Raw genomic sequence first — 22,902 nt, 5'->3', positions numbered from 1 at the left:
GGCACAGCGAGGGGACATCTAGCCGTGGGGATGGGGCCACCTGGTCCCCCTGCCTTCCCACAGTCACAGGGACTCCCTTTAGCCATGCAGAGATGTTCTGTTTTTTATTTGTTGTTGTTGTTTGCTTTTTGGGTCACACCTGGCGATGCACAGGGGTTCCTCCTGGCTCTGCACTCAGGAGTTACTCTTGGCGGTACTCAGGGGGCCATATGGGATGCTGGGAATAGAACCCGGGTCGGCCGCATGCAAGGCAAACGTCCTACCCGCTGTGTTGTCTCTTCAGCCCAGGAGATGTTCTGTTTTATTTTTGTTTCTGGACCATACCCAGTGATGCTCAGGGCTTCCTCCTGGCTCTGTGCTTGGGGATCACTCCTGGCGGTGCTGGGGGGACCGTCTGGGGTGCCGGGGACTGACCCCAGGTCGGCCGCCTGCAAGGCCAGCGCCCTCCCACTGGACGGTCGCTCCAGCCAGAGGAGCTATTTTCCATCCCCTCAGCCGCTGACTCCTCTGGGTCTGCCCTGGCCCCCCGTGCTGGGACAGGGTCAGGAGCCTGTGTGTGGAGGGGCCGAGCCCGTGGCCGCCACAGTTGGGGGGAAAGGCAGGTGGGGAACGGCCTGCGGCACTGACAGCAGGATCCCGGCATCGGGACAGGACCGTGCCCCCAGCCGCGCCGCCGCCGCCGCCCAGCACCCCACGACCCCAGGGGTTTCCTCTGGGCTGTTAGGGTGACCGCAGGCGTAACCACGGCGCCCGGGGCTCAAGTGGCGGCACTGCCAGGTTCCTGCTTTTGGGGGTGTGACAGGGCCCTGTGGTTGTCGGCAGAGTGTCCCCAACTCCCGGGCCGTACCCATCAGCCAAACCCCACCGGGCCGCCGCATGCCAGATGGGGGCACCCGAGGCTAAGCAGGGCGTGGCCACAGAGGGGCCCCGTGGCACAGTCACCTGAGGTCAACTGAGGTCATGCGCAGCCTGGGGCCACCCCGGCCCCACCGAGATGCTGTCGAAGGCTGTGATTTGGTGTTTTCCTACAAGGCCAAGTCACCCTGTGGGGGAGGCCTGGGCCTGGTGGGCACCAGCCCTGAGCTGCCATCCGGGCCTTTGGGGGCTGGTGCCCGGACCACGCACTGGTTCTTCCATTCAAGGGGTGACTTTGGTGCTGGGGTGTCACCGCCTGGGAGGGACCCACTGGGAGACTCTCGGAGCCCCAGTGAAGGGGTGCAAGGCAGAGAAAGGACGTGCCAGGTCGACAGGCCCGGGATGCCAGCATGCCACGGCCCGCGCTGGTACCCCCACCCCACCACACGGACACTGACATGGCTCCAGCCGGCCTGCGGGTCCTCCAGCCTGGTCCTGCCACCTGGCGGGCAAAGACCCCCAACTCTGCACTCCTCCGGGCCCCTTCAGGGCACATGCGCACCCAAGAGATCTCGGAGAAGTGGGAACATCCCGGCCCCTGCTCCCGGGAGGAAGGATGGAGGGAAGGGAGCCCTTCCCCACTGAGGCCCCCAAACTGCGTGATGCTCCCCCAGGATGCCACACGCTCACCCTCAGTCCCTGCCAATGACCTTCCACGGCATAAGGGGCTTTGCAGGCACCATTAGGGACCCTGAAGGGGCTCAACCTGGAGTATGGGCATCACCTAGTGCCCTCTGCCAAGATCTCATGAGAGGGAAGTGGGGGTCAGGGGTGCGAGGATGCTGGCCCTGGGGAGGGGGCAGGATGGGGCCATGAGCCACGGAATGCAGGTGGCCAGAGTCATGGAAGATGGGCGTCCTCGGGGACACAGGCTCGTAGGCTCCTGAAGTGCACAGAGCACAGTGGGGTGGCAGGGGCCAGGCTCGGTGTGCAGATATGCTCTTTCCAGAGGCTCTTTCTCCTGCACTTTTCTCCTGTTTGGCGGGGGGCACGCCCAGTGTAGCTTCCGGCTCCTGGGTGCGGGGCTCCTGAGCACAGAGCAGACACTCGGCGCCTCCGCCCCTTCTGCGAGGAACGTTGCGTGGCGCTGGGGATCGAGCCCGGGTCCTCGTGCACGGCCAGTGTCTCTCACTCCCACCCAGTGCTTAAAACTGGGGGCAAGTAACATGCGCTGCGAAGCCCACCCCCACTGGCCGGACAAATGCGTCCACACAGAATTGCCCAGTCAGCAAGGGATAGGGGGAGCCGTCCAGGCTGGCCCACGCGTGTCCCAGAGCCACGGTTGCCTACCCCGTCCCCCCAGCGCCCTGGGCTGGGGCAACTTCTGCTTGGGAGCAGGAAGCCAGTTCTGGAGCTGAAAATGTGGGGGAAGGGTCCAGTGGGGGGCGGGTTCTAGTGCCACCGAGCCGGGCACGGAGACGTGCTAAAAGGCGTGTTTGCTCTTAGCGTGTGTTTCTCCCACAACTGGCAGCCCGGGCCACAGAGGGGCCACTGCAGGGAGGAGGGGGAGAAGGGGAAGGCGGTGGAAGGTGAGGACAGGGGTCAGTGGGCTCCAGCAGCTCTCCTCACCCAGCCCCCCGGGGCACGGCAGGAATTCCAGTGTGTCCTAAAGTCTCCCAGGAAGATTCTAGAGTCCTCCTGGGCGCCCTTTTTGGAGGGTCTGAACTGCTGAGAATTGACCTTGAATGACCCTAGAGCAAAGTAGAGATGAGCAAAAAAAAAAAAAAAAAAGAAAGTGCCAGGTGTGTGTGTGTGTGTGTGTGTGTGTGTGTGTGTGTGTGTGTTTTGGGGGTTGGGAGTGTCCCAGCCATTTTCAGCAGGGAGCCCCGATCCCCCATGTGCCCAGGACCTCCAGGGCAGCAGATGTGGTCGGGGGGTTGGATCCAGGGTCCTCGCATGCCCTCACCCCTGCGCTAATTCCCTGGCCAGTGCCCGGTCGGCTCTGCGGGCTGGAGCAGGGCAGGACCGGTGGGGACAGGTCTCTGCGGGCCGACCGCCGGGGTCAGGCTACTGTGTCCCTTCTGGGTCATGCCTGCAGGCCGGAGGGGGACAGGCAGCCCACAGCGGCCCGACAGACGCCAGTCCCAGCCCGCACCTGCCCTGGGGGACGCGTTCCTGAGCCTCTGGCCACAGGCGACCAACCAGGCAAGACCAGACAGTGGCCAGCAACCCTTCCAGGAAGCGGCTGGAGGAACGGGGGCCACCCACTGGGAGTGGGTGCCCGCTCCCCCCCACGGGGCAAGCAAGAGTTTCTGGGGAAGGGACGCACCCGCCAAAGTGTAGGGCCTGAGGTGGAATGTTCTAGGGTCTGGGCTGTGCGGGCAGGACCAGGGCACCGAGACCCACCGAGAAGGGGCCACTTGGGGCGTCAGTCTTGTCCCGTACTGTCCAGCCGGGCACACCAGGGGACACAAACCCTGGCCAAGCTCCTGCCAATGGCCTTCCCGGAGGGCCCCGGGGACTGTGGGGGACAGCCGGAAGCGGACGCGGCCCTGGTCAACTTGACTGGCTTCTGGGTGGGTGTCTGAGCACTTGGCGGCAAACCCCAGCACGGCCAGCTGTGGGGCACAGGCCTTGGCATCAGCAGGGAGCCCGGTGGCCAGGCAGAGGCCTGGGATGAGGGGACACTGGGGAGGCCAGTGTAGCCCCACGCCCACGGCCTGCGCCCCGAGGGCGGCCAGGGAGCTGGGTGGGGCGGTGGGGTGTGGGGTCTCCTGGCCACTTCGTCTCCAGCAGCCGCAGCCCCCCAAAGGCCCCTCCCCTCACAGCCCCCTGGCTGTCACCAACCCCTCAGCCCCGTGTCCCTGCCTGCTGGGGCGTCGGGGTCCCTCCTGCCTTCTGCAGCCCCATCTCCCGGCCTGGCCCACGGCAGGCCCCCTCCGCCCACTCGGTGCCCTTATCTGGGTCCAGCCCGGCACAATTGCTGGGAGCCCATCCCCATGACAACGGGGCAGATGGCGGCTGCGATTAGCCCGCTCCCTCCCGCCGCTGCTCAATCCGTCTTTGAAATTAAATCAGCCGCGATAACATCGACTGGGGCTGGCCGGCAGGCGGGCAGGCTGGCGAGGAGGCCCGGGCCCCACCCCAGGAGGAGAGGGTGACCAGGGCCCCACCACTCGTCCTCCCAGGGTCCTGTCACCTTGACGCAGTCTCAAGCCTTCTGGGCCTCAGTTTCCCCATCTGTGAAATGGGGGCAACCAGCCACGCCGTGAGGCCCCTGGGCAAAGCCTGCAGGTAAACTGCTCTGTGGGGGCTCCGCAGGGCTGAGTGGCTGCCCTTGACACCCCCCGCTGCAACCCACCAGAGACCAGAGCCAGCCTCGGGCTCCTCAGAGCAGAGAGACGCCCCGCACCCACTCTGAGAGCCGACCCTGGCTACCCCAGAGTCCGTGAAGCTTCTTGGATCCCACTGAGTCTCACCCTCCTCCTCACAGGGGTCCAGGCAGGAGATGGGGGCCGCAGAGTGACTGGTGGGGTCAGAAACCTCCTCCTGGCAGACATGGTGGTAAGAGTAAGCGGGGACAAGGCACTGAGGGGGGGGGGGGTGTGTTCAAGGAGTGGGGGGGCATGTGCAAATGTCTGGAGGCAGGATTCGGGAGGCTGTGGCTTCCCTCCCTGAGACACAGTAAAGGGATGTAGGGAGAGGAGCCAAGACCTGAAGGCAGGCTAGACACAACAGGAGAGTTCCAGCAGGTCCTGGGACCATGGAGGGGCGTGAGCAAAGGTCCTGGAGCAGGATCGGCTAGAGGAGGAAGCTGGGCTGAGGGCTTTTGTGGCATTCTTCCCTGGCCCCACAAACTCTCCGATTTGCATAAAATCCTTCTGTTTGCTGGGATAAGAACAGGCCGCATGGGGACGGGCAGGGAGCTGGGAGGTGGCCGGCCCCGCCCCGGCTGCCCCATGTGGCCATGCTGGACTCACAGAGTGTGAGGCCACCTCCCGGCTTCTTGTTGCAATCCCAGCACCGGAGCTGGGGGTCCCCACAGCTTCTCTGCTGGGGTCTCCCCTAGATGGCGGCAAGGGAAGGACCCCTAGAGACAGCCCAAGAGACCGGGAAGGACAGCGCAGGAGGGTAGAGCGCCAGAGATGGGACCCTAAAAGGGCCCAGGGTGGTGCCTGTGGGTGCGGCGCGCCACCTTAGGGAGCCCCACTCTATGGTGGGTCTCTAGTGCTCCTCATCCCGCCTGGGCCTCAGTTTCTCCACCTATCAAATGGACCTGAGAGTTGCGAGCAGATTCAGCAAGGCAGCGGAGGGCCTGTGAGAGTCTGTTTGGAGTTTGGGGGTCCCGGTGGGGGGCTGCATGTTGGCTGTGTGGGGAGGGGGGCAGTCATCCAGCTTCAGGTGTGAGTCTGGGGAAAGCCTCGGGGGTCCTGGGTGGGTGCAGACCACCCGAGCCCTGCCAGCACCCCGATTCCACCCAGGCCCTGGGAGCGCCCGCCCGCCTGGGCCACGGGCCCTAATTGGGTTTGGCCTGCAGCTGTCGAGCTAAACAGGCCCACTTAAGGCAGCCACACCCCGGCCGTAATTGGTGAAATTAGCAGGTCGGCGGGGTCAGAGGTCAGGTGGTTAATGCGGTCGTGGGGGCTTTGATGAAGTTAGTCCCCGTGCAGGGCTGGGCGCTGGGATGCGGCCTTCTGTGTGCTGCGGGCTCTCCTGCCCTGGGGTAACCTGGTTAGGGGCCTCCAGCTGCTGGCCAGCCCAGGGACCCAGGAGGCAGGACCCCAGGGAGCCACAGCCAGGCCGGGCCTTGAGGTGCATGTGGTAGGGCAGCTGAGTGGTCTGCGCTTCCTGCTCAGGACCTGGGAAGTGCTGGGGGCTTGGCAGCTCCTTGGGTCTGGGGGTGACGCCCTTTGGCTTCCGGGAAGGCCCCTCGAATGGTCTCCCTGAGGGAACAGCACCCTGGCAGCCTCCTGCCTGTGGAAACAGGAGTGGAGTCTCCCTCTAGGTTCAGGGCTTGTCTCCGGACGCTGTCCTCAGAGCGGCACCCTGGGCTCTCGCTGTTCCCCGGAACAGTGTGCCCCGACCTCCTTTCACTTCACCACACCTTACGGACCCCCGCTACCTGCCAGGCACCAGGCAAGGAGCTGAGACGTGGTGAGTGGAATCTGACCAGTGCCCAGAGAACCCCTCCCTGTGCACACCCCCCGCACCCCTGCCCGTCGGGGACCAGAGAACCCTGAGACCTCATCACCTTTCCTGGCTCGACCCCAGCCCGAGAATATTTTACATACACGCACACACACAGATGCACACACATTCACACATACACACATATACACATACATACAAACACACATATACATACATACACACATGCACACATACACATATTTACACACACACATATACACACATATACACATACACACATGCACACTTACACATACGTATACACATAAACACATACACACATGCACACTTACACATACGTATACACATAAACACATACACACATACACACTCACATACACACAAATACTAACACACATGTACACACATGTACGTGTATACACACGTATACACTTACACACATACACACCCACCCATACACACACATGCACACATACACACACCCACACATAAACACACATGCACGCACACATAAACACATGCATATACACACATACGCACACATACACACACATACACATCTTTCAGCGATCATTGTTATTCTTATCATCACTAATGATCAACTAGGGGCCTCACCTGACAGTGCTCAGAGCTTACTCCTTCCTGCTCTCAGGGGTCGCGCCTGGCTGTGCTCAAGGGTCCGTGCGTGGTGCCGAGACCAAGGCTGGGAGGCTGTTTGCTGGAGCATTGCTCAAGGCCAGGCATTACGGATTTAAAGCACCATCTTCGGAGCCGATACCCCGGGTACAACCAGCCGCTTGCCGCCTATGTGATGCCCGTTCTCCTCATGCCTGAGTCTCCTGTGTGGGGGAGCCCAGGAGAGGTGGGGGAGACCTGGGGACACTGAGTGAAGGGGGGACCCGCCGTGTGGCCTCCACAGCGGGCTTCATCCTAACTCCGGGCCGCTTACTGTCCCCTCCACACCCAGTGCTCTTCTCAGAGAGACACCTGGTCTGTGGTCCCCCTGTCCCCGCAGTTTTGTCCAGAGAGATGTCACCGGACAAAAGTCCCACGGGGACCATCCAAGGTGAGATGTCAACCTGGTCTCTTCCTTCTCACAGAGGTCCCGAGTCCGTGGGTGAGGGCGGGGCTCTCCGAGCCTGGCCTCTGCCTGCTTCTCAAAGGTGCTGGGTTTGGATTTCTCAAACCTCAGGGCCTGACTGATAGAACAGCGGGGAGAGGCTGGAGCAATAGCACAGCGGGCAGGGCGTTTGCCTTGCATGCAGCCGACCCGGGTTTGATTCCCAGCATCCCATATGGTCCCCTGAGCACCGCCAGGGGTGATTCCTGAGTGCAGAACCAGGAGTAACCCCTGTGCATCGTCAGGTGTGACCCAAAAAGAAAAAAAGAAGAACAGCGGGGAGGGGTGTTTATCTTGCACAAGGCTGACCAGGGTTCGATCCCCGGCATCCCCAACTGGCCCCCAGAGTTCACCAGGAATGATCCCTGGGCACAGAGCCAGGAATAACCCCTGAGCACAGCCAAGTATGGCCCCCCAAAAAAGACTGCACTGGACTGTCCTCCCATTGTTTGTCGATTTGCTCGAGCAGGCAACCAGTAACGTCTCACAACAAATTGTGAGACTTGTTGTTACTGTTTCTGGCATATCGAATATGTCACGGGTAGCTTGCCAGGCTTTGCTGTGAGGGCTAGATACTCTCGGTAGCTTGCCAGGCTCTCTGAGAGGGGCGGAGAAATCAAATTCGGATCGGCCGAGTGCAAGGCAAACGCCCTACCTGCTGTGCTATCGCTCCAGCCCCAAAAGACAAATGAAAAAAAAAAAAAAACACCCAGTTCTTGAATTACATTGAATTAAAGATGCTTGACCCTCTGCAAGCTGGTGAATGTGTCCGAAGAAAACAGGAGGTTTTCTCTGGCAGAGTGGTCCTCGCCGGGCCCCCAGCTGGTAAGAACATAACTCTGCCCCACGAAGGACTGACCCTCCCTCGGTGGGGACGTGAGCGTCCGAGGCCTGGCATGCTGGCTGGGAGGGGCCAGGGCAGCCCCTGTGACCCCTCCCCTGGGCCTCACCCAACGGTTTTCGCGGCCTGGGGCCACCAGCAGCCACTCTGGGTCAGGAGCCGGGAGCCACGAGGGGAGCTTTGCCCAGATCCTCCTTCCACCATGGAAGCTCTGACCCCCTCTCTCCCAGCTGCTTTGGTCCGAGCCCCTGCCCTTGGCCCTGCCCCAGACCAGGGGCTAGCCCAGAGCGCAACGTGGGATCGGGTATCCCTCTCCGAAGGACACACCGGCCACCTCCAGGTATTTCCCGTCACACAGAGCTGGCGGTGCCCCGAGACCCCGGCTCCACGCCTTGCCATTAAGGCAGAAGCATCCCACTCGCTCCAAAGACAGGAGCTGGGCATTTCCGTTTTTTATTTGGGGGGTCTTTGGGGCCACAGTCAGCAGTATTTCAGGGAGATGTCGAGCCAGGTCGATTCCAGGTTCCAGGGCTGGAGCGATAGCACAGCGGGTAGGGCGTCTGCCTTGCACGCAGCCAACATGGCCGACCCGAGTTCGATTCCTCCGCCCCTCTCGGAGAGCCCGGCAAGCTACCGAGAGTATTCGATATGCCAGACACAGTAACAACAAAGTCTCCAATGGAGACGTTACTGGGCCCGCTCAAGCAAATCGATGATCAACGGGAGGGCCTTTACTTGGGCTGGAGCGATAGCACAGCGGGTAGGGCGTCTGCCTTGCGTGCGGCCAACATGGCCGACCCGAGTTCGATTCCTCCGCCCCTCTCGGAGAGCCCGGCAAGCTACCGAGAGTATTCGATATGCCAGACACAGTAACAACAAAGTCTCCAATGGAGACGTTACTGGGCCCGCTCGAGCAAATCGACGATCAATGGGAGGGAGAGAGGAGGGGAGAGTCGAGCCAGGAATAGACTCAGAGCCTCCCGCAAGCGAAGCTGGTGTCCAGCCCATGCATTTGTTTTTCCATTTTCTTTCTCTTCCCTCTTTTTTTTTTTTTTTGACTTTTGGGCCCTCCCTGACAATGCTCAGGGGTAACTCCTGGCTCTTTGCTCAGGAATCTCAGGAAGTAAAGGACCTGTACAAAGAAAACTACAAAACACTACTTCAGGAAATAAAAGAGGACACAAGAAAATAGAAAGATATCCCCTGCTCATGGATCGGGAGAATTAACACTGTCAAAATGGCAATACTTCCCAAAGCATTGTACAAATTCAATGAGATTCCTATAACGATACTCATGACATTCTTCAAAGAAATGGAGCAAACACTCCTGAAATTCATATGGAACAATAAGCCCCCACGAATGGCTAAAGCAATTCTTGGGAAAAAGAAAATAGGAGGAATCAACCTCCCTAACTACAAACTCTACTACAAAGCAGTAATAATTAAAACGGCATGGTAGTGGAACAAAGGCAGAGCTGCAGATCAGTGGAACAGGGTTGAATGTACTGACATCTCCCCCCAAACATATGATCATCTAGTCTTTGATAAGGGAGCAAGAAATGTGAAGTGGAGCAAGGAAAGCCTCTTTAACAAATTGTGCTGGCAAAACTGGACGGCGACATGCAAAAAAAAAAAAATGGGCTCAGATCTCTGCCTAATACCATGTACAAAAGTAAGATCGAGAATCCCTTCTGGAGGGAGCACCAAATAAAGGGTGTTTGGAGGATCCTCCCAGGAGGGGAAATGCATGTTGAAAGTAGACTATGGACTGAACATGTTTGCCACTCAAAACCTCTTTTGCAGACCACAACACCCAAAAGGAGAGAAAGAACAAAGGGGAATGCCCTACCACAGAGGCAGGGTGGGAGGGGGGGTGGGGGGAGATATTATCCATGGTGGTGGAAAATGGGCACTGGTGGAGGGATGGGTATTTGATCATTGTATGACCGAAACCCAAGCACAAAGATTTGTAAATCTACAACTGTACCTCATGGTGCTTCACTAATAAAATTTAAAAAAAAATGTTAATTATGAAGAGAAAAAAAAAAGAAAAACTCAAAATATTGGTGGTGGGAATGTGTAATGGTGGTGGGATTGGTGTTCAAATATTAAATGTAATAAAATATTGTGAGCTACTTTATAAAAATAAAATAAAATTTTAAAAAGAAAAAAAAAGAATCCCTTCTGGTGGGGTGTGGACTAAACCCAGGTCGGCCACATGCAAGACACACCCTCTCCCCGCTGTCCTATCGCTCCAACCCCTCAACTCCCATTTTCTCATTTCTGATGGCGGCAACCACCCTGGGCCGAGCGCCTTCCGGGATGCCTGTCCCTGGGCCTTGTCAGCGCTGAGGACACACCACGGAGGACAGGGCCCTGGGGCCCAGCCGGAGCGACCTGACCCAGGCTCCTACACAGCCCTTCCGGCTCCAAATTCTTTTTGTTCGTTTTGGTTTGGGGCCACACCTGGAGGTGCTTGGGGGCCCATTCCAGGCTCCTGGCTGGGGGCCTGCAACTAAGGATCTTCAAGGCACCGTGCAACACTCAGGAATCGAACTTAGGCCTCCCCGCATGCCAAGCCTGTGCTCAGCCCACTGAGGTCTCTGTCCGGCCCCTCCAGACATTTTTTTAAGCACCTACTGGATCCACACTGTGGGCCAGCGGGATACCCCAGAGCAATATGTGACCCCTGCTCTAGTGAAAATTCAGGTTCACTGTGGAGGGAAACAAGATAAACCTTTCTCTATCAAAACTACAAGACAGGGGCCGGAGTGACAGCACAACGGGAAGGATGCTGGCCTTGCATGCGGCAGACCCAGCTTCTGTCCCGTCCTCCGAGCCGGCCGGGAGTGACCCCTGGAGTCAGCCCTGAGCACTGGCCCCCAAACAAAGCAATAAAGTATATCTGAGACCACTTTGGCTATAATTTATTTATGATTATTGTTTGTTTGTTTGTTTGTTTGGGGCGGGGGGCACACCTGGCTGAGCTGGGGGCTCACTTCAGCCTCTGTGCTTAAAGATCACTCCAGGCAGGATTCAGGGGATTGTGTGGGATGCCAGGCTCGAACCCAAGTCAGCCACAGGCAAAGCAAGTGCCCTAACCACTATGCTGTCTCTCTGGCCCTGAACCCCCTTTCTTGGGGCTAGAGTCCCCCCCCCCCAGGGGCTGAGGGAGGGTAACAGCCCGCGGAGTGAACACCAGGGTCCCCACCCTTGGGACAGTGCCAGGCTCCTCACACGTGACCCAGGACTTGCAGCTCTCATAGGTACCAGAGCCTCCTTCCCATGGGCCCCCTTATCCAACAGCCACCGAACGGTCCAGGCGCCTCCTGCGAACAGTGCTCGCCCTGCTTTAGAGATTCCACCCTGGGGCTGAGCAGTCAGCAGCGCACCCCACAGCCTGCCTGGGGGGGTGTGAGCAGCAGCCTGGTTCTGGGCCCCTCCACCTGCAAGCAGCTTGCAGCCCCGGGAGGGGAGGGGAGGCGTCCGGGGGCAAGCGGGGGGCGTGAAGGCTGATTTGATTTTTTTTTTTTTTTGCTTTTTGGGTCACACCCAGCGATGCTCAGGGGTTACTCCTGGCTCATGCACTCAGGAATTCCTCCTGGCGGTGCTCAGGGGACCATGTGGGGATGCTGGGAATCGAACCTGGGTTGACCGTGTGCAAAGCAAGCGTCCTACCCGCTGTGCTATGGCTCCAGCCCCTGGAGGCTGATTTGAGAGGGGGGCATCGGGGAAGGTCTCCTGGCAGCAGAAGATGAGCAGGTGGGGGGGCAGGTCCCTGCGTGCTGCTGGACCCCTAACTCCAGGCAGGTAGAGGGGAGACTCCAGGGACGGGGACTGGAGCTCAGAGGGAGTTCTCTGGAGGTGAGAGCTGACCAGGGGAAGGGGTCAAGGTCCAGGTGAGAGAGAAGGCAGCGGCTGAGGTCCCTAACTTAGAGCTGAGGGAGGAAACCGAGGAAACTAGTTCCCAGGCTGAGCACCTGAGCACCGGAGCCCACCCATAGCACAACAACGGGGAGGGCGTTGGTCTGGCGGGGTTTCCACACTGGTTCGGTCCCCAGCCTCTCATGTGGCTCCCCAACACACACACACTCACACCCCGAGCACCGCCAGGAGTCATTTCCGAGTGCAGAGCCAGGAGCAAGCCCTGAGCATCGCCAGGTGTGGCCCTAAATCAAAATCCGAACAAGCAAGAAGACTGGCTGGACACAAGCGTTCGGGACGGGAGGCTCGAGAGGACCGCCAGCTGGTGCCAACGTTAAGGCCTGGGTGGTGGGCGTGGGGGGCACAGGGCAGGCTGGAGTCCGTCTCGTGGCCACCTGGGGGGCACCAACAGGCGCGGGGGAGGGGGCCGGGGGCCGGGAATGACGCTCAAAATTCACTGGGCCCGTTTATTAAGCATCAGCCCCCGCTGCCTGTGGCGGGCGGCCGCCGAGGGCACTTCCGGGCGGGCGGCCCTTACTTGTTGTCCACGCGTTTCAGCTGCTCCTTGCCGTTGATGGTGACGGATTTGAGCTGCCCGTCCTCCTCCACCTCCACCCGCTCCTGCCCGTTCTCCACGATGCGCTTGGTGGTGACCTTGTGCCCGTTGACCACCTCGGTGGACGACATCACCGACTTGAACCCGGAGCCGCCGGAGCCCGAGCCGCCGAAGGAGGTGGAGGAGTAGGTGGCGCGGCTGGCAGTGCCCCCGCGGCCCAAGTTGTCGAAGGAGGAGAAGGCCTCCAGGAAGGCGGGGAATTCGCCGAAGCCGGCCGAGAAGGCGTTCCTCAGGCCGTGGCCCCGGCCGGGACGGTCACTGCTGAATGGGTTGTCCCAGAAGTCGAAGGAGAAGGGGTCCAGGCCCCCAAAGAACTCGCGGAAGATGTCCTCGGGGTTGCGGAAGGTGTAGCCCGTGTCAAAGGGGCTGTTGTAGGGGGTGCTGGCCCCCGCCGCCCGCCCGCCAGCCCCCGCAGCCCGCCCGGTCGTAGAGGGAGCGCTTCTTGGCATCAGACAGGACCTCGTAGGCCTCCGACACCTGCTTGAACTTCTTCTCTGCCTCCTCCTTGTTGTCGGGGTTCTTGTCGGGGTGCCAGCGCAAGGCCAGCTTGCGGTAGGCCTTCTTGATGTCCTCCTGGGAGGCGCCGGCCTGCACGCCCAGCACTTCGTAGTAGCTCCCCATTCTGAGGGCCGCCGGTGGCGGGGGCTGGGGCGGGGGCTGGGGCCAGCGGGCTGGCCGGGCTGGCGGGGCGCGAGGCCCTCGGGGTGCCGGGGCTGGATACAGCGGGAGGCGGCCGGTTCCCTCTGCAGCAGGGGCCTGGCTGGAAGCTCCAGGCGGGTGCTGTTCTTCTCGGGGCTCACCCGCTCATAGCACCCCTCGCCGGGGGACAGGGGCGCCACCACTGAGGGGCGGGGGGAGGGGTGGGACACTGCAGGCTCAGGGGCCAGGCCAGGGCAGGGCCCCCTGCCCAGCTGCACCCTGGAGCCTTTGTGACATCAGCCCCCGGGCGGGGCACATTCACCCCCCAACCCACACACACCCCAACTTCTGGGCTGAGCAGGTAAGTTGAGCTGGGCACCTTGGCCTCCTGCCCCCAAGGCGGTCACTGTCAGGGGTGGGCCCAGAGCTGGTGGGAGACAGGCGGGGGGGGAGGAGGGGGGTGGTCCCTGGGAGACAAGGGACAGAGACAAGGGGGGGAGGGGGCGGAGGGCGCTTCAGGGGGAGTTTGTAGGGTGATTCTAGGAGCTCCAGGACCAGTGAATGAGCGAAGGGCCCCAAGGTGGACTGGCCCCAAGCAGGGCAGGGTGCGTGTTTCTTGGGGCCCATCAGCCCCTCCCAGGATGGGGCCGGGCCCTGTCCTGCAGGGGCCTGCAGGGTGCAAGAGGCTCGGAGGAGGTGGTCTGGACAGGCACAGCCAGGACTGTTTGAGTCTGTGGTGGTCAGCAGGTGGAAGGAAACGCCCCACCCTCACCTGGTGAGGAAAGTGGGCAGTGACCCTCAGTGTGGACTCACGGGATCGGTGGGGGGACTGGGGCTCATCCCAAAAGCTCCGGCCTCTTCCCTGGGACCGCTGCAAGAGATCAGAGCTGGGAAAGGGGGGCTGGAGCGATAGCACAGCAGGTAAGGAGTTTGCCTTTCACATGTCCAACCCGGGTTCGATTCCCAGCATCCCATATGGACACAAGCACCACCAGGAGCAATTCCTGAGTGTATGAGCCAGGAGTAGTCCCTGCGCATCCCCGGGTGAGACCCAAAAAGCAAACAAGAACAAAAACAAAAAACAAACAAACAATAAACAGAGCTGGGAATGGGGGCTGGGAGATCTCACTGAATGGAGGGTCTCTGGATGAGCTTCTTCCACTGGGATCCCATGGGGGGTGGGGACAGCTGTGTGTGTGTGGGGGGGGGGGGGTCAGGTACACGAGCTGAGGCTGCAGCAGGAGCGGCACTGTCAGGGCACAGACAGTCCAGAAGCCGGAAGGGGAGGAGGCCCCTGGGGTCCACAAGGGGACAGGCACCTGTTTGTTTGCTTTTGTCTGGTTCTGTTTGGGGGCCAGACCCGGCAGTGCTCCGGGGCTACTCCCAGTGGCCCTCGGGGGACCCAACGTGGTGCCAGGAGTTGAACCGGGGCCGCCCACCTGCCAGGCAAGTCACTTTGCCCCCTGTGGTACCGCCACACCTTGATCTTGTTGCAGCCTCCAGAACCCGGGGGTGACCTGAGAGTGAAGTCCCCTGTCCTGGCAGCCCTGGGAGCAGGTGAGCGAGTGGGCAGAAGTTCCCGGAACACTTCCCCAGTGTCGTTGGGATTTGCAATTGAGGACCCTGGCTGGCACCTGTTTCCACCTCCACCTGTTCCCCTCCAGGTAAGAGCGGAACTCGGGAACCACCTGCCAACCACACCGGCACGTGCTCACCTGTGGTCCACTAAATCATAATCAAGTAACATTCCTCTGCCTCCTTCTTCCTCCTCCTCCCCCACTCCTCTCCTCCCCCTCCCTCCCCCTCCTCCTCTTCCCTCCTCCCCCTCCTCCTTCCCCTCCTCCTCCCTCTTTCCCCTCCTCCTCCCTTTCTCCTCCCTCCTCCCTCATCCCTCCTCCCTCCTCCTCCCTCCTCCCTCCTCCTCCTCCTCCTCTTCCTCTTCCTCTCCTCTTCCCCCTCCTCCTCCTCTTTCTCCTCCCACTCCTCCTCTTCCTCTTCCTCCTCCTCACCCTCCTCCTCCCCTCCTCCTCCCTCCCCCTCCTCTTCCTCCTCTTCCCCCTCCTCCCCCTCCTCCTCCTCCTCTCCTCCTCTTCCCCCCCCCCCCCGTCTCCCTCCTCCTCCTCCTCTTCCTCCTCCCCCTCCTCCTCCCTCCCTACTCCTCTGCTCCCCTCCCCCCACCTCAGTTGTCACAGACTTGGCTGCCAGGTGTGGCCCAAGCGACATGCTGGCACATGGCCCTCCAGCCCCATATGGGGCCATGGAACATTATAAAATCTGCCCCCAAATAAATGTCTTTAGGATTTATGACTAGTCCGTGTTTGGTGTGTGTACCTCTTTGGTAGAACTCTATGCCTGGGGCTACATCAAAGTTTCTTGGGTGAAAGGGGTCAGGAGTGGAGCGAGTTTCAGGGGCGCTGGTCTCCCTGGGCCCAAAGGCTCAGAGGAACCAGGGCTAAGGGCGCCGTCGGAGACGGCAAAGCCAGCCTTGAGAGGATGTGCTGTCCCCCTCCCACCCCCTGCCTTTGCCCCCAGTCCTTCAGCTCCCACGTGTCACCTGGTAGAGGAAGCAAGTGCCAGGACCCCATCACAGGTGAGTCTGCCTTTCGGAAACCCCCTCTGGCCTCGTAGTTAGGCTTGATGGGCCTGGCGCTGGCCGGAGCGAGTGATTCCCACCACTCTCCCCGGTGATGGGGGTCAGCGGGGCCTGGGTTGACTGGTGGCCGCAGGACAGGGTCAGAGGGCGGGGAGCATACTCAGAGAAGGTGAGGGGGTGCTGGGGAGCAGGCCGTGGCGAGAGAGGCTGCTGGTGGCAAATGCATGCGGAACTGGGGTGTGGGCAGAGGCAGGAGGTGGTGGTGCCACAGGGATCGGAGGTGTCAGGGGTGAAGGTGATGGGGATGGTCAAGGAAGAGGAGGTTCACGGTACAGGGTGGAGCGGGGGCAAAGGTGATGTGATGGAGGTGGTAGGGGTGGGGGTGGTGATGAAGGTGATGGAGATAGGGACATAGATAGTGAAGGGTGGAGATGTTTCGAGGTAGTTACAGTGATGATGGAGGTGGTGGAGGTGATGGTGGTGGAGGTGGTGGGGGTGATGGTGATGGAATTGATGGAGGTGATAGTGATGGAATTGGTGGAGGTGATGGTGATGGAGGTGGTGGGGGTGATGGTGATAGAATTGGTGGAGGTGATGGTGATGGAGGTGGTGAGGTGATGGACAGATAGAGGTGGGGGAGGTGATGGTGAGGGAGGTGATAGAGATGATGATGGTGGTGGTAGAGAGTGGAGGTGGTGAAAGAGGTGGTTGGAGGTAATGAAGGTGGTGCAGGAGGTGACAGAGAGGGTGATAGAGGAGGTTTGAAGGCAGTCTGGGGGTGGTGTGAAGGTGGTGACCGTGAAGGCAGAGGTGGTGGAGGTGATGAGTAGAAGTGGCTGTGGAGGTGATAATGATGGAGGGGATGGTGATGGAGGTGGTGGAATGTGGAGGTGGTGGAGGTGATGATGGAACAGTGCGGGGTGGAGGTGGTGGGCGTGGTGATAACAGGAGTGGTAGAACCGGCAGTCAAAGCTGAGGAGCACCAGTGCCGTGGCAGGGACGGAGGGGACAGTGGGATGGAGGGGACGGTTGCAGGAGCACCATGATGGGGAGGCGAGAGTATTCGGCAGCAGCGGCTGCTCCAGGAGCCCTGGTGTGTGCCGTGAGGGTGCAGGACCCCAAGCAGGGGTGCTTGAGGTGGCTAATGAGGGTGGGGCCGGGGCCGAGCTTGTCTGATGTTTCCTCTCTCAGGTCGGCAGGTAGTGCTTTTCCCTGGGGTCAGCACAGGGGCTCCAGCTCGCCTGGCATCTTGTTCTGATCTGGGGCTGGAGGGCGGCTCTGGGCTGGGCACACCAGCCTCGTGTCAGGGGCCCTGCGGGGACGCACTGGGGAAGGGGCGGGGCTTTCGCAGAATCCTGTGGGAATGTGACGTTCTTCGCTCTTGGAGCATGTGATGGGGGGCCAACTGTGGACTGGGAACGGGCTGCCTTCAGGAAGTATTGCTTGTTTCAGGGCTACTTCCGGGCGCACAATACTGTTCCCGGGGGAGGGAGGGGCAGTGCCGGCCAGGCTGGGGCCAGGGATCTCCCAGTAACAGCAGTGCCAGGGGTCCTGGTGGCCTGAGCTGCTCAGCCGATGGGGCTATGTGGAAAGTGACAGGATTCTTTGTGTTTCGTTTTGGGGCCGCCCCTGGAGGTGCTTGGGGCTTACTCCTGGCTCTGTGCTTAGGAATCACTCCTGGTGGGCTCCGGAGACCCTCTGCAGTGCTGGGGATCAAACTTGGGTCAGCCAGACCAGCACCCAATCCACAGTACTAATTGCTCCAGCCTAAAGAGTGGCAGGAGTTTGTCTGAGGGCCGTGATGGATGTCAGTGACAGGGTTGATGGGGATGGTAAGGACTGACAGTTGAAGTCTGGGTGAGCGGGGGCTGCCTTGTCACTCCCGCTCCCTGTGATCTCTGCATTCTATGGAGATTTTCCAGATTGTCTTTGCTCTGTGGGTCCAGCTGAGCATCTGCAGTACGTGCTTTAGAAAGCAGGAGTTACTTCCGGGTCACTGTCTGAGCATCTCCTGCTTTGGGGCTGATTTGGGAAATTCTGGAGCCCTCTGAGGTTCCAACAGCTTCCAGGCCTTCTGAGGCCACATACAGTCACCAGCGGCTGCCCTGACCTTTCCTCCTGTAGCTCATCCAGTGGTGAGGGGAACTCTCCAGCATCTTCACCCTGTGGCCGTGGACACACGGTCCTGTGGCAGAAGCTTGGAAGAAGGCAATGGTGAGTGGACAGGCTGATGGTGTGTCGGCACAGGCTACGGTACATGGTGTTGGAGGGGACGGTGGTGGTGATGGAGGTTACGGGGAGGGAGACGGTGAGGAAGGTGGTGATGGAAGTGGTAGAACTGGCGGAGGGTGGAAATGGTTATGGAGTTGATGGAGGTGGTGGTGATGGAGATGATGATGGAAGTGATGAAGGTGATGGAGGTGGTGGTGGAGGTGGTAGACATGGTGATGGAGATGGTGGAGGTGAATGTGGTTATGGAGGTGATGGAGATGTTGGAGGTGATGGAGATGGTGATGGAGGTGATGAAGGTGATGAGGATAATGGAGATGGAGATGGCGATGGAGGTGGTAGTGGAGGGTGGATGTGGTGGTGGAGGTAGTGGAGGTGATGGAGGAGCTGGAGCTGGTTATGAAGGTGGTGGAGGTGATGAAGATGGTGATGGAGGTGGTGGAGGTGATGGAGATGGTAATGGAAGTGATGAAGGTGGTAGTGGAAGGTGGATGTGATGATGGAGGTGATAGAGGTGGGGGAGGTGCCATAGCTGGTGATGCAAGTGGCGGAGTGGACTTGTTGATGATGGTGGCAGTGCAGGCTGCCCCTGGTGTTGGTGGCGGTGCTGGGGGTGGGGGCATGGAGGGGATCAGGCAGTGGCAGGTCTGGCTGAGGCGGGTGCAGCGGCAAGGGCGGCTATGGAAGTAGTAGAGGAGGATGACAGGCAGGGTCTGTGGTGCGGTGGCCTTGGCGGTGGTCAAGTCCCAGCAGCGGGGCTGGGTGACGCCATGACAGTGGGGGAGGAGGCTGGGTCTGACGATGGCCGTGGTGGGACGTGACGGTGAGAGAATGAAGCTGATCAAGCGGGGCCCGTTGAAGGCGTGAGTGGTGTTGGCAGTGACGGGTTTGCTGGCCAAGGAGAGGCAGGAGCAGCCAGGCAGGGCTGCGGCAAGGTGGCTGCGGGTGGCGGTGAGAAGCTCCTGGCAGTGGTGATGACGGCAAAGGTGACAGTGGAGGCCAGGCCCTGACTGTGGTGACGCTGCTGGGGGAGGTGATGGGGTGAGGGGAAGGCCAGGGGTTCCGCACGCAGGAGGTGGCCCTACGGGATGCAGGCTCCATCGCTGAGGCCCCAGGAGCCTCTGCCCGGTGTGCAGGACTCCAGCACCCTGGGGGACTGTGGCGGTCACTGCTGTGTTCACAGCCCCTGCTAGGCCCCGGCCCGCTGCTGTCCCAGCTCCTGGAGGGGGCGGCTGGATGGAGACAGAGCCATGGACGCTCCCAGCCCCTCCCGGAAGCCAAGCGGCCAGTGGGTTCCGGCTCAGGAGCCCAGCAGCTCACTGCCCGGGAGGGGGACTGTGGCCTCCCCAGCCTGCTGGGGTGTGGGGCCTCCTGAGGAGGCAGGAGTGGAGGGTAGTGGCCGCTTGCCCCAGGGATGTCCTCTCCTGGGCCACGGGCCAGGCAGAAACCAGGGGCCTGGAGGTGCCCAGGAGGCCCGTGGCACAGCAGGGAACTCGCGACCACTCAGAAGCTTCCAGGAGGGACGGGTTGAGTGGGCGGGGACCTTCATGGCGAGCCCCCCTGTAGGGCTCCCCATGCCTGGACCCTGTGCCCCTGACCAAGACCTGCAGAGAGAACAAGGCCCTTGGGCCACAAGATGATCACAGCAGAGCCCGACCCGGCCCTGCTTGCAGAGGACCAGAGAGGGCAGGGCAGAGCCAAGGTCACACAGCGTTCCAGAACCCCGCAAGCAGGGCGGGCTGATGGAGGCCGATTAGGCAGCCAATTGGTATTCTGGGCTGCCAGAGGCCCCGCTCTGTCTCTGTAATTAATGGAGTGGCTTTTTAAAAGGATTCTAATCACCCCCGATGCTATCTGCTTATCACTAGCGTTCCTAATTAGATGATCCTGCAGTCACTCCAGCTAATTCCTTCCAGCCCCCAGCAGCCCTGCCCAGCCTGGGACACCCACCCCACCCCCAGCGGCCGCCCCAGTCCGGCCAGATGGGCAGCTCAGGCCTCCTCTGCCCTCAGGGCCCCCGTTCTCTAACTGCATTACCTTCAGGATGGATGAGGGACAGCGGGGATGGATGGGCCCCTGTGTGGCCATGACAGGTGAGGTGAGGCAGGAGGACAGACAGGGAGGGCAGGTGGACAGGCGGACAGACGTCCTGAGAGGTCCTGAGCTCGGCCTGTCACGCCAGTCGGCGGGTACAAGCTGCATGTTTTTGGGGAAGGTGCTTCCCCGATCTGTGCCTCAGTTTCCCCATCTGTGAAGGGGGTTAGTGACAGGCTCCGAGCAGAGCGAGCTGTATCTCTGTGTATGAAGAAGGAGTTGTGGATGGGTAGGATGGAAGGACGGGCAGATGGGCAGCACACACGCACGGAAGGCACGTGGACAGGCCAGCGAGGCCGGGGGGGGGGGGGTGGAGGCTGGCGCCGCTTTTCTTCGCTAGAGTTGTCAGAACGAGCCCCGGTCAGGCGCCACCACACCCCCGGCCCAGACCTGCTTTCTCTTCCCGGGATCGTCCTGTTCAACCCTCGCAAGGCGGTGGCGACAGGTGCCCACCCTGGACCTGTCCCCTGGTCTAGCCCTCAGCAGGGCTCTGTGCTCCGCTCAGGTGGGGTCCGTGCACTCGCTCCCCGCCCTCCCACCCTGACCTTGGCGCCTTTGTTCCCAGCCCCCTGCCCGGTGTGGACGCTGGGAAGGGCTGTGCTCCTGGTCCAGCAGGTGTGCCCAAGCCTCCTGGGCTCCAGCCCAGAGCCTCTGCAGCTTCTAAAGTATGGATGTTTCTGGGTCTTTCTAGAAAGAGTACAGAATAAAGAAGCATCTGAGGTGTGTTCCAAGGTGCAGACCTGTGTGCAAGTTAACACATTTACACTGGCAGACACTGACCTATTTGCCCACCTACATATCCCACTCACCCAGCATACACCCACCTACCCATCCACTCATCCACACTCCCACCCACGCCATTGCTGGCATACACAACCATCCGTCCATCCTCACCCACATACTCACCCATCCGTCCATCCGTCCATCCACCCTCCATCCTCACCCACACTCACCTATCCACCCACCCACCTATGCACTCACCCATTCATCCTTCCACTCATTCATTCTCATGCATTCATCCACTTGCCCGTTCATTCATCCTCTCATCTACCCATCTATCCATCCACATATTCATCTGTTTGTCCATCCATCCATCCACCCATCCATCCGTCCATCTGTCCATCCACCCATCCATTCGCCTGTCCATCCCTCCACCCCCTCCCTGATCCAACCTGTCACCCATCCGTGTGCTCCTCGAGCCCCTCAGTCCCTTCCAGGTCATTCCCTGAGTCCCCTCTACTACTCTCTATACCCGTGCTGTGTACCAGGCACTGTTTCAAGGGACTGAAGATTTATTCCGCTTTTCAGCATGCCAGGCAGAACCTTGGCTTCATGGGCCTCCCATCTAGTTGAGGATTTACAAGAAACCGACCGCGAATGACCGTTTCATGTCAGGTGGCTCAACAGAGGCTGTGAAGGAAAGAAAAGGATAAAGAGGACCGAGAGAGATGAGTGTATGACACTTAGAGTATCACAGCGGGTGCCCCCTGTTATACATGTCCTGTGCATGCAGGCATACTCCACACATGGAAACACATTCACACAAAGAAGGTCCACGTGGGGGCTGGAGCAATAGCACAGCGAGTAGGGCATTTGCCTTGCACGCAGCTGACCTGGGTTCGATTCCCAGCATCCCATATGGTCCCCCGAGCACCGCCAGGAGTGATTCCTGAGTGCAAAGCCAGGAGTAACCCCTGAGCATCGCCGGGTGAGAGCTAAAAAGAAAAAAAAAAGGTCCATGTGACGCCTCTCTGCTCCACTGTGTCTAATAGCAGGACGCAATGTGTCCACAGGGACCACTTCTGGTCCCAACTGGGGCAGTTTGGCTCCTACCAAGGACTGTCTCCTGACCTGCTCTGCTTGCCTGGATTCCAGCTTGCAGCTGGGTTTTGTTGGATTAGCTTGAGAAGGTCTGAGGTGACATCAATGCGTGTCACACCTCACATCCCCAGATCTTCCCTGTGCTCACCTGGGTGAGGTGGCCACAGAGCCGAGATGGACTGTGTCACTGCCCTCTCCAAGGCTGCAGGGGAGCTGGGTGAGCCCTGAGCTCCCAGCAACCCTCCCGGACCCGCCTCTCCCCAGAAGAGTTTTGGGTCTAGACCTCAGAGGTGCCCCCCTCACGACAAGTGACCCCTAAGGTGGGAAGCGGCAGTTTGCTTGTGGCTGTAACCCATGTCCCAGCCACATTGCCCTGGTGTGTTATAAATCAGTCACCAACCCACGCCTCACCCAGGACAGTGCTCCCTCCCTGGGCAGTGGCTGAGACGCTTTTTCACGGCCATGGCCAATGAGGGGGTGATGCTCCCCTCTTCCCCTGCGCAGGTCAGCTTCCATGCCAAAGAACACTCTGGACTCAGCGTCAATGGTGCCAATAACCCAGCTGGAAACCCTGAAATCAATCATTGGCTAAGCATGAGAATGTGCATCGCAGTTGGGGGACTCAGATCTTCGTAGGTTGGTGGGTTTGGGGGCCACATCTGGTGGTGCTCAGGGCTTGCTCCTGGCTCTGCACTTGGGAATCGCCCGGAGAGGGGTTTGGGGGAACCAGGTTATGAACCGAGGTTGGCTGCATACAAGGCCAGTAGCTTACTTGCTGCACTTTCTCTCCAGCCCTTTTTTAATCCTTTTCCTTAAAACTCAGAGACCAGGGCTGGAGAGAGAGCTCGGCCACCGACCAACACGCTTCTCGAGCAGGAAGCCTGGCTGTGCCCAGCCGGAAGTACCCACTGAGCACCACCAGGTGCGGTCCCAAAACAAGACCAAAAAATCACAGATCTTCCACGTTTTTCAATAAAGTGGGAGGCTTAAAAAGGAGAAAGCCGGGGCTCGAGAGATAG

At 60.1% G+C, this 22,902-nt stretch overlaps 1 protein-coding gene across 1 annotated transcript; it reads right to left on the bottom strand.

The window, feature by feature from the left end:
• Positions 1-12,425: 12,425 nt before the first annotated feature.
• DNAJB8 (DnaJ heat shock protein family (Hsp40) member B8) lies at positions 12,426-13,128 on the bottom strand. The gene is given in 2 exon segments (XM_056129122.1): positions 12,426-12,890; positions 12,892-13,128. Coding segments are annotated over 2 exon segments (702 nt in total).
• Positions 13,129-22,902: the final 9,774 nt, after the last annotated feature.

Source organism: Sorex fumeus, unplaced genomic scaffold (genome assembly GCF_029834395.1).
Source record: "Sorex fumeus unplaced genomic scaffold, SorFum_2.1 ptg000072l, whole genome shotgun sequence".
NCBI lineage: Eukaryota > Metazoa > Chordata > Mammalia > Eulipotyphla > Soricidae > Sorex > Sorex fumeus.
The sequence above is the reverse complement of the archived record's forward strand: the minus strand, read 5'-3'. Positions and strand labels throughout refer to the sequence as shown.